The sequence below is a fragment of the Microtus ochrogaster genome, chromosome 24 (assembly GCF_000317375.1).
Source record: "Microtus ochrogaster isolate Prairie Vole_2 chromosome 24, MicOch1.0, whole genome shotgun sequence".
Lineage (NCBI taxonomy): Eukaryota > Metazoa > Chordata > Mammalia > Rodentia > Cricetidae > Microtus > Microtus ochrogaster.
Window position 1 is genome coordinate 7,503,878 of NC_022024.1, and position 11,907 is coordinate 7,515,784.

The 11,907-nt window shown below is 43.7% G+C and overlaps 1 protein-coding gene across 1 annotated transcript in view; it reads left to right on the forward strand.

The window, feature by feature from the left end:
* Lrig3 (leucine rich repeats and immunoglobulin like domains 3) overlaps positions 1–11,907 on the forward strand; it is a 49,159-nt gene that overhangs the window by 6,042 nt on the left and 31,210 nt on the right. Inside the window, exons 2-3 of the mRNA XM_005357945.2 lie at positions 124–195; positions 417–491. Coding sequence (XP_005358002.1) covers positions 124–195; positions 417–491 — 147 coding nt within the window. The remainder of the gene's footprint in view (positions 1–123; positions 196–416; positions 492–11,907) is intronic.

The following is an 11,907-nucleotide window of genomic DNA, read 5'->3' on the forward strand; positions in this document are numbered from 1 at the left end:
AGAGAGAGACAGAGAGAGAGACAGAGAGAGAGAATTCAAAACACCGCTCTGCCAGTAGGTCTTTAAGTGATACTAGTAACTTTTTAAGAAATTGCTTGTAATATTACTTTTGTTTTCTTACAGGGACCTGAGTCACAACAGATTATCTTCTATCCAGACAAGTTCCCTGAGCCACCTTCAAAACCTCCGAGAAGTGTGAGTCCCTGTTACTTCCTATAAGAGGGCTGCATAAAATGTCCCCCTTCTTCCCCCCACCCCAGACCATTTCAAGGGATGAACCTTTCTTTGGATGATAAGACCTTTTTCGAACTTTTAACTTTTAGCTTGGGCAATGCCTTTAAGTAATGCATAGTGTTTTCCCATCTTTGGGTTTCATACGACCTAATTAGCCTTTTCTGTCCTTTTGGCATTCTTAGGAAGCTGAATAACAATGAATTGGAGACCATTCCAAGCCTGGGACCAGTCTCAGCAAATATTAAACAGCTCTCCTTGTAAGTGACTCTCAGCTCGTCCCCGTGGATGTTTGTAAGAGCAGCGAGTACTACCTGTATCAGCAGTTCTCACCTGGTCGGTCACAACCCCTCTGGGTGTTGTATATCAGATCTCCTGCATATCAGATGTTTGCATTATGATTCATAACAGTAGCAAAATTACAATTGTGAATTAGCAATCAAATAATTTCATGGTTGGGGTTAACATAACATGAGGAACTCTATTAAAGGGCTGTAGCTTCAGGAAGGTTGAAAACCACTGATTTCTATGGACTAACATGTAGCTCTTATAAGCAGACTAACTACCCTTTCGAGGGCATAATAAGGAAGGCCTATTTATACTAACTTGTTTCCACTTCTAAATTGTAAGGATTTATTTGTTTGTTTATTTATTTATTTATTTTGGTGCTGGAGTGGACGGGAGGTGGAGTAAGTGTAACCCAGAGCTTTTTGGTTGCTAGGCAACCCATTGACCTACTACCCTCTCAAGCATCTTTACAAAAACACTTTACTAGCTTTGCTAACCTGACTTCCAGGATTCAAAAGAAGCTGCCTTGAATTTTGGTTACGTTTTGTAGATGAGAATTTAAATTATGGTGTTGCCCAGTAGTTGTCATGGGAACTGGATGTTGTATAACATAATGTTTGTAGATAATGCCCCAGACTCACTGTGAGGATAATGGAAATTGGTAGTATGCCATGGTGGTATCGTCTTTATTTTGAGTTGTGTGTGTATGTGGATTTGTGTGCATGTGAGTGAGTGCAGGTACCCTTGGAGTCCAAAAGAGGGCGCCAGATCTCTTGGATCTGTTAGCAGCTGTTGGATGTGGCAGCTGGGAACTGAACTAGGGTCCTCTCAAGAGCAGAATCTGCTCTTAATCCATGAATCATTTTGCATCACCTTATAAGTATGGCTCCCAGTGTGGGAATCAAGATTAGAAACCCCAACTGAAAATGTTTGCCAAGTTTTTACATACAACTAAAATTGTGTTGAATTTTCTGTATTTTCAGAACAGATTATATGTTTATTATATTCGTTACTGAGGTCAGCTTTGGAAACCACCTTGTCTTTGCAGCATTTAAAAGTAGCATCTCGTATGTTCCGGGTGTAATTTCTAAAATCAAGCAATTTCCCCGTCTTGACCTTAAGTAATTAAAATTTTACTTGTCTCTAAAGTTAAAACGTGTCCTCTAAACAGCTTGATTAAAAGCCGCCCTTGTTCCGTTTTTTTTCTGGTAAAGGTGTTGGAAGGGTTGAAGTTACATAGTAAATTTCAGGAGAGCTGGTCAATTAATTAACGTGATCACTCTCCAATTGCTTACATCTGGTGATTTATAGTGGTTTGTTTTTACTGAAGGCGCAGGTCAGCCAAGTCACGGTGCAGCCGCCGAGTCTGCTGTCTCCTGTTTGAGTAAAAACCAAGTGGCATTTGATACTGATGTGGTTTTCCCAGAGAGCAGGACCAGAGAGGAAGGAGAGAAAAGGCGCTTGGTATTTGTCAAATAAACACTGAGTTAAAAGCAGAGTTTTCATATCAGTGTCGGTACCCATTCTCTTCGCGTTTTATTGGCATGCGAGTGTGTCTCACAGCCTCGGGAGTTGTCTGACCAAGGGGGATTTTTAAATTGTCCCCTCATCTTGTTGTGTTTGTCCTGTGTTTTGGCAGATTCTGTGAACGTGTTTTAAGAACCTGGCACGGTAGTGGCTGGGGGTCTGTAGCGTGTCGTCTGCTCTGGGCGGGTGGCCTAACAGCCTGCAGTTTGGCATGTCGTAGAGTCGAGGGCCCAAGAACATGCAAGGAAGTTATGAATCTCTCTTGGAACTGAATAGCAGCCACCACCCCTTCAATGCCATTCCTTCTAGCTAGCAAGCTAGAGGCTGGACAAACGGGAAAGTTCCGAACCCTCCACACGCTGTGTCTGTATGTGGTTAGCTCTTGTGAGGCTGTGCGTGAAATTAGCCTCAACAATCTCGCCTCCTTTCCCTTTCATGGGTCATCGTACCGCTGGGCAGTCACTATTTTGTTCATCTCTCATAATGAGAGGCCCAATTATGGCTTAGCTTAGGAAGCCCCCCGTGGTGGTGATTTGTATGAAGAATACCCATGAAAGATCCTGAAAACCTTGCTTCTCTGGTAGTTTCTTACTACAAGTATTTTGTTTTCTCCCAACAGCTCTTCTGGATATTGCAATATATAGTTACTATTTCTAAAACATTAATATCCTCTGTATCATGTTGTGTAGATGGAATATTTATTTTTCCCTTGTAGAGAAGCCCTTGGATGTAATCTCAGCTAAATATCAGGACTTTTGAAGACATTTCTGAAATTGCAAAAAAAAAAAAAAAATTAACCCTCATGACATGACTCAGATTCCATACTTGCCTTAGCACTAGATTTAAGTTGCATTTTTCAAAGTAGTTTCTAAAACCATTTGACCTTTGTTATCAGGTTGTTTTTTTTTTTTTTTTGCTTGTTTTTCTATATATTTTTGGAAGAAAATATTTTTCTGGGCTATTTATATGTTATAAAAAGGAAAAATTAGTTTGAGTCTTTACATATATATATAATCACAATCTTTATATAAAATCAAATTTGTGATATATATTTTCTGTGTATATCATACATCCTAAGGATAAAGGTTGAGCACTCCAGCTTCATGCTGTTGTTTCTCCGTGCCACGGGGCCCTCCCACTTGGAGTAACTGGCTTCAGAGATGACTAACTGGTAAAATATTTGTCTCTGCCTGTAATAGTGAGAGATGGGAGCTAATGCTGGGTCACATGGCACCCCCTTGTCCAAAGAGAAGCTCAGATCAGCAATTCGAACCCTGGTAAAATATGAGCATTTTGGGATGCTGGCTGAAGAGCCTCTGAGTGTCTCTGATAACAGGTCTTTTACAATGCAGAAGACTTGACCAGAAGGCTCAGAGCTCACTGTAGGGGGGAGAGGGGGCAAGGCATGGGCTTTGTCTCTGTCTGTGTCTTTTATTTATTGATTTTTTTTCCCTCTCTCAAATCATCACATGGCTGTGGCAGGATAGGGTTTGTTTGTTTTTTGTTTCGTCTTGTAGAAATGGGATAACCCTCGGGATGGGTGCATCTCAAAGTAAACCCGTTGACCACACACTTCATGTGGTGTGTCATGACTTAGCCAGGCTCCATGCACTTTTGGAACCTGTACCGTGAGTTAGGGAGGTTTAATTTGCGAATCATGTGGTTAAGCAGGGCTGGTCCAGTCTTTGTCTTGATGCTGATGGCTTAAATAGTACTGCCTGACCTGTAGACATTTGCCAAGTGCCCTAGAGATGAAAACTGTTAAATCATTGGCTGCCAGCGGTGCTTGTGGAGTTAAAATGAACATCCTCTGACCCCATTCCTAGAGAGTCCCCATTGGCAGAGTGGGGGCAGGGCCAGGAGCATCTGTTGGGACAGCCCCCTAGGTTCTGATCAGCTCCGACGGAAACGTTTTTCTGAAATGTCAGTCAGGTCAGTATCACAATCAAGATGATATTGCCATCTTTTTACACGTGTGCAGGTGTGTGTTTGTGCCCATGTGGAAGCCAGAGGGCCATGTTGGATGTCTGCCTCAACCTCCCCTTGTCATTATCACCACCATCATCACCATTTCACTCGGCTAGTCTCTGGATCTTCCTGTCTAGCACCTTACTTACTGAGCCACTTCTCCCCTTCCCACCCCAGCATTGTTCTTCTAAGTACCAGTTAACTTCAAAGCACAGGCTTCAGTAAAAAGCCATTAGAGATTTGTAACAGTAAGAGGATCAAATGTAGTATCTAAAAACATCACCCTAGCTGCAGTATAAAAAGCAGCTTGGAGGTGTCCAAGAACTACCCCTGCAGCCTGCGGAACTAAAGCATGGTGACTGCCCTGATCTATGGAGGGGTCTCGCCAAGAGAAAGGTCACGAGAAGTGAGGCTCAAGGATGGGCGTGTGGGCCAGCCATAGAGTGCAAAGCATCTCCAAGCCTCACAGAGGAGCTCACAAAGCTCTAATCAAGAGGTCTGGGATTCATTACTGGCCCCGCCCACAGCAGGCCTTTCTCTGTGTGTTCTCTCGCCTTTAAAATGAGGAGAGCAATACCTGTTTCCCAGAGTCATCTTGAGGATTTGTGGGGAGAAGGCAGGAAAAGCCGTCTGGTCCACACAAGGGAAAAGGGATGGGGAGGGAGATGACTCACTCACCTAGAACGCAGTGAATCTATGTTCTATGCCAGGATCTGCTTCAAGCACAGAGCCCACAGACAACCTCTTATGGTGGAGCTTCATTCTAGCAAGAAGGGAGAGAAAGACTAATCAGTAAGCCAGCTTCAAAGGCAAGGTAGCTTTGGCTCCTGATAAAAGTGTGATTAACAAGCCCTGGCAGCTGTCCTTTGATGTGTTCAGGAACGGCCAGTATTGGCAGAGCCCTACTGTGTGTCAGCTTATAGTTCTGAGGTCAGAGCTCAGCAGTGAACAATACAGACAAGAATTCTTGCCATCACGGCAGGAAAGTCTCACCTCTCATGGAAGCAGGAAGATAAAACATCGATTAAGAGTTGTCCACAGAGCAGGGAAGATCCTGGAGAGAAAAATAAAGCAGGGAAGAAAGACTAAGGAACAGGCATGGCTGAAGAAGACAGGACAGTATAGAAGGGAAACCCAGGGAGATTGCTCAGTGGCCCCTGCTGCCAAGCCTGAGGACCCGAGTTCATTTCCCACAACCCCTGTGGTGGAAGGAGAGAACCAGTGTCCACAAACTGTCCTGTGACTTCCACCAGCACACTGTGGCTCATGTACCCCCACCATGATAAATAAGTAAAAATGTAAAAATAAATAAAGGGGATGCAGAGAGAAAACGATGCACTGAGAAGGCGAGATCTCAGCAAGGGCTTCAGTGTATCTGCTGGAGGCTGGGGCTCCTCTCGAAGCCTGCCTGGCCCTGCCCTGCCCACGAGCCTTCCTTGTATGTCTCCTGTTACCCAGTTAGCAAATAACCTTGTTTCCACCCTTTTCCTCTGTGCTTGGAGACTTCTGTGGCTCAGTGTCCTATTGCAGGTATATAGTGTATAGTTAATGTATGAAAGCCGTGTGTACTTAGCATAATTCAGATAGACCTTTTATATACATAGCCTAAACCTGTGGCTAAATATTTACAGTGTTCAACTGTGCATACTTGGTAAAGTAATAATATTAAATTACACCAACAGCAATAACACTAATTAAAAAGACCAAATTAAAAAGAATATGAGAAGCAATTGAAGTAGCTCCAGATTCATTAGATGGCTGTACAATGAGATCCTGTCCCAGACGCCATGGCCACCTTTTCTTTTGTCTTTGTAAGTCACCCAGGTTGGTGTCCAGAAACCCAGGTTTTGCATGGTGATCCCGCCTTATACTTCGTGTTCTACTTTACCAGGTTCTGAGTGGAAACCAATGGCAGAGGCACATGCATGCACACACAAACACACACACGTCCCACAAGATTGAGCTGCTGCCCTCAGAAGAAAGCTAGCCATCTTGGATTCCTGGGGGGAGGGAGGGAGGTTGTATAAAGTCCTCAGCTGTGTTTAGGACTACGAGTGACTGGTGGCCGCCCCACTGCTGGCCTCTGAACCTACATGTGGTTCCGTCCCATCTTTTGTACCTGAGATGTGTTGGAGACACAGAAAGGTGTGTGAGTCACACACACCCGTCCCTTGGTGTGGGGTCTTGAGCTGCTGAGACACTACAAAAAATAGCACTGTGTGGCAGGGAGTATTGACTCTTGCTGTGTGTGTCGGGGGAGGCAGGGACTTCCGGTTCTGTAGAATCTGTAGAAGGATGGTGATTGCTATCCCGTCTTTCTTGTCGCTGTAACAGGATGTCTGGGAGGACAAGGAAGGAAGAGTCACCTTTAACTCAGATTTTGAGGTTTGAGTCCATCATGTGAGAAAGGGCTTAGTAGAACAGAGCAAGGATATTTTGGTGGCCAGAAAGCAGAGAATGGAGGCCTCTGCTCTAGAGGGCTTTCTCCGTTTCCATTCTGTCCCATGTGGGCCCCCAACCTGTGGGATGGCACTCCCTTCGTTCATGTCCAGGTTTTCCTCCGAAGTTTATCCTGTCTGCAGATGTCCTCTCAGACACAGCCAGAGTGCTCCTCATTAACTCCCAGCTACTCCTCAGCCCAGTCAAGATGACTAATGCAGTTGGCCATTCAGCACAGAGATTTTCCTTTTGTTTCTGTTTTGAAACTTTCACAGGTGTATGGTGTGTGTGGCGGGGGGCATTTGTCATATCTCATACCGAAGGTAGGACTCATGTCTTCCTGTGCTCTCCATCCACACAGCAGCCCAGGGCATTCCATTCGTGGGTAGAAGGCATTCATGAAGAAGCTGAGTGGATGGGATGCACATAGAACCCTCTGGAGTAGGGGAGACCAGGGCTGGAGTTGGGGCCACTGGCTTGTGTCCAGCTCATAGGAAATGGCCTGTCTGACCTTAGGCAGACTTAATTAATCCTTCTTTGTTTGTCTGTATGGTGTGGGAGGTCCTTCTGTCTATGTGTTGCTTCTATTGGTTAATGAATAAGGAAACTGCCTTGGCCTATAGCAAGGTAGAACTTGGTGACGCAGGGAAAACTAAACTGAATGCTAGAAGAAAGAGGGTGGAGTCAGAGAGAAGCCATGGAGACCCTCTGGAGACAGAAGTTGGAAGGAACTTTACCGGGTAAGCCACAGCCACATGGTGATTCACAGATTAATGGAGATGGGTTAAATTAATATGTAAGAGCTACCCAATAAGAAGCTAGACAGGCCAAGCAGTGATTTAATTAGTACAGTTTCTGTGTGGTTATTTCGGGCCTGAGCTGCTGAGCAGTTGGAACAACCAAGCCGTCTTCTTTACAACATCTGTACAAACAGGCAGAGATGTCTGCCTGTCTACATCCTCAGTTCCCGCTGAGGAGCAAATGGCATTTCATACTTGAGAAGGCCCCGAGGAGCTCCAGCAACCACAACTGCAGTGGTTGCAGTATGCTGTGGGCTTAGCTCAAGTGCATTGCTCTAGGGCAATGGGCCAATGTGAATTCTTGAGCAGGAGAGTCACGGGAAATAGGTGGCATCCAGAAACTATCTTTGCAGCAATACATGAGGCAGAGATAAGGTGCTTTATATTTGGAGTGAATTAACAGTAAAAATCAGAGCTTCCTTTCAGTGATCAAAAAAAATAAAAAATAAAAAGACAGCACTACATGATAATAGTAAGTAAATCCCTCAGTTCCCGCTGAGGAGCAAATGGCATTCCATACTTGAGAAGGCCCCGAGGAGCTCCAGCAACCACAACTGCAGTGCTTGCAGTATGCTGTGGGCTTAGCTCAAGTGCATTGGTCTAGGGCAATGGGCCAATGTGGATTCTTGAGCAGGAATTCATAGGATTCATAGCCTAAATTTATGTTTCTAGGGTGAATTTTGAGTCATGTGCTATGCAATGTAGGTCTAACAGTGAAGGAAAGCTGGGAAAGACCACCAAAGAGAGGTGATGCCCAGGGGATTATGAGTATCCCAGGCAATGAGATACAACAGTCACTACCTGGATAGACCATTGATGTCAAGGCGAAGATGCGAATAGCTTGATAGGATGAGGCATGGAGGTTCCTCCATATTGGCTGGTGTTGAAGGAGTCATGGACAAGCTCTTAACTTTTTATTTTTTTTAAGCAGCAGAATCTGCCTCCCCCCTCTCCCTTTCAGACAGTCAATGTGTGGCTTTGAGAATCAATAGTTGTGACCTGCCTACCACTCACAGATCCTACGGTTGTTCTGTAGACCAAGCCCTGGAGTAAGCTGGCGGCATATAGAGGAGGTTGTTCATCTCTGGGAGAGACACAGCACTGGCTTCTGGATCCTGCACAGGGTGGAGCAGGATGACTGAGGAGAAATGAGATTATAGTACATTGTACCCCCAAACTTGACTATTTAGGCAGACTGGTGGTTTGAGTGTGCCCCCACAATGACCCAGCTTCCTCCTTCAGTGTATATAGTAAGTTACATGGGACAGCACCTGATTGTAAAATACATTTCTGTTAGATGGTTTTACCTGTCTAGAGGTGAATACATGTCTTAGCATGTTTAGGATATGTTTAACCTGAGCTTGGATGACCGCCAGTAGGTTGTTAGCCATTAAATGCATTTTCCACATATGCTGTGGGACTTTTTGGGGTGCCATTCTATCATAAACCTGGAGAACTGTATATTCTGTTATCTGTATAGTGAATCCAGCCATATTAATTATACAGTTCTCATACAGTCCAAACAAAAATCAGACTTCTGGATTAGTTTGGGATTCACTTAAGGTACTGCTGTTTGGTTGTGTCATACCAAGTCTGTCTGAAGAATTCGCCAAGTTTAATTCACAGTTTTAAATCTAGTATTAGTGATTTTCATAGGTTCGTAGCTCAGAAATCAAGTTGTATATGGGAAGACAAGCGTTACGAGAATTTCAAGCAGTGACGTGTCTGAATTATTTTATAACTAGGAGGTAAAAGCAAAAATAGTTGTTTTAACCAAAATCTTCCTAAGTCAGTGTTTGAAAAGAGGTCACCAGCTTGTCATATTGATTAAGAAAGTTGAGAATCAACTTTAACCAAAAGTAAAACATAGGTTTCTCAGGGGAGCCAACAAGCTTTGTTTTGATTAAGTGGGCATAACCCATACCCAGTGCCTGCCCACATCTGGTTGTAGAGGAGCCGATGGAATCTTACCAAGTTAACTGCAAGTTTCTTCCCTGGGCTCTTGCTGTCCTGTCGGTGGATGAATGGACTAGTGTCTTCCTTCATGCAAAGAGTCTTGCTTTAAAGGTCTCTACCTGGCTCCCATGTATGTAAACCAGGTACTGTTGTGTTCATGGAGCAAAAGTTTCACAAGTGTCATTCTTTTATTGGACTTCACAGTGTTTCTATATGATTTGCACATTAAAGAGTTTGCTGTGCACAGAGTTGTACCTGTGCCACATTCTGAGTTTACCGTCACATTTACTCATTCAACTAGCCTGTCCCCAGAATACAGACTTACTGGGTTTTCAATTCTCTGCTTAGAGTGACTGAATTTGAAATATGTATTTGTCACCATTGCATGGTCTTTGAGAGCTTTCAATGTCTTTACCTGGTTCATTAGGTCAAAGATGGAATCTTGGCCTGGATGTACAGTGGTCTCCAACCTTTCTTCAGATTGCACTGTCTCTGGAGTTATTCCTTGGGTTCCGGGATGGACTGTGTTCTTCCAGCCCTGTTTGCTTTGCCTTGTACGGCATGACCACTCTGGTCTCCACTTTCTAAGACTCAGTTCAGGCTCCACCTTTATGGGATTTTGTTTGTTTCGTTAGTTGGTTGATTTGGGGTTTTTGTTTGTTTATTTTTGGATAGTGTCTTGACTGGCCTGGAATTCGATATTTAGACCAGGCTAGCTGAGAACTCATAGAGATCTGTCTGCTTTTGCCTCCTGAGTGCTGGGCAAAAGCCATTGTACCCAGCCACTTTTACGTTTTTAAGTGTGTCTGTAAACCTATTTCTTCTAGTTGTGTTTGTGATTTTAAAGTTTCTGTTTTTCTCTTCCAAATGGAATCTGCCCAAAGTGATGCCTTTTCTATTTTTATGCCCATTAGGACATGGCTCACATGATGGTGTTTGGTACATGTGAGGTACTCAGTACACATTTGGATGGTGTTTGGTACATGTGAGGTGCTCAGTACACGTTTGGATGGTGTTTGGTACACGGGAGGTACACAGAACACGTTTGGATGGTGTTTGGTACATGTGAGGTACTCAGTACACGTTTGGATGGTGTTTGGTACATGGGAGGTGCTCAGTACACGTTTGGATGGTGTTTGGTACATGTGAGGTGCTCAGTACACGTTTGGATGGTGTTTGGTACATGTGAGGTACTCAGTACATGTTTAGATGGTGTTTGGTACACGGGAGGTACTGAGTACACGTTTGGATGGTGTTTGGTACATGGGAGGTGCTCAGAACACGTTTGGATGGATAGAGGCCTGAATGCATGACTTGCTCCTAGTTAATTATACAATTAGCCGTTCAGTTCCTCCATCTGTTACAACTTGTTTTTACTTATTAAATTGATTCTTCTCCCCAAAAAACAAGAGTTGTAGATTTGAAAGAAGTGACCTATTGGGCAATCATTATTTTATTATTATTATTATTATTGCTTTATAAATAATACCATTCAAAATTTCCACTTCCTCCCCTCCTCCCATTTCCCTCCTGCTCCCCCACACAAAGGGCAGGGTACCCTGCCCTGTGGGAAGTCCAAGGCCATCCCCCCTCCATTCAGGTCTAGGAAGGTGTGCATCCAAATGTCTTCCTTGAAGTTCCTAAAATCGACCTCCACTCCCTTGAGCTTGTCCTACTAGAATGCTTGGCCCAAAACATCTGAGCTATCCCGGCCTCCCTATTTCTCCCCACTTGGGATTAACCATTTCAAGTGTCGCTTTGAAGCACTGGGGACAGCTTCTACCGGGAAGCATCTCTATGCCAAGTGAGGCTTGTTCTGCCAAGACAGACAAAACAAAGTTCTAGCCAGTTAGCTTTCCATGATTGCGGTGGCAAGATTCGACATGCACCTCTATTCTGGTCTAGTTGCTTTTGCCTCTTCCTTTCCTTGCTTAAGTTTCTCTGATGGCTTCCTAAGGCCAGGGGGTTCAGAACTCTTGTCTGCTGAAGACCAAACCAGTGAAACAGTGTTGTGACCAACAGCCCTCTTCTTCCTTTGGATGTAAGTTGCTTAAGTGCTAAATTCAAAACATGAAAGGAAAGGCAATTATAAACACAAACACCTCCTTTCTCTCTCTTTATACAACCGGCCTGGCTGTCTCATTCCCTTATTGTATAGCTTCAGCCAGCAGATAGAGCAGTCTAGCAGTCTATAGAATAAGGTTGAAGACCAAAGGAGATTTTAAGGGAATAGTCACACTTCGGGTACTTTAGCGCATAGGATACATTTGGTATTTATTTGTGAACTGTCAGTTTTATTATGTATGGGCAATTCAAATTTATCGTAGCAAAGTGATATAACATGCAATAGTCAAAATGAACACATCTATGTAAAAACAGACGTGTGTGTGTGTGTGTCTTTTGATAAAGAGAGAGGGGCGCTTTTGAATTTGGTCACTGTTTTCTTTGTAATCCCACACATGGCATTGGTCTAGAATATCTGGCAGAATTCCTCCAATGGAGAATGCTTGCAGATTTGGGTACACAGTCAGTTCATAGAATGAGTCTGTCTCTTTTTCCTACTCACCACAACGTGTAATTAACAAAGAGAATTATTTACACAGAATTAGAAATAGTTTGATATGTTACTGTTGTGACCCAGTTTTTTATTCAGTATAAATGTCTATACACAATTGTCATAACTTGGGATTAGAAGAGG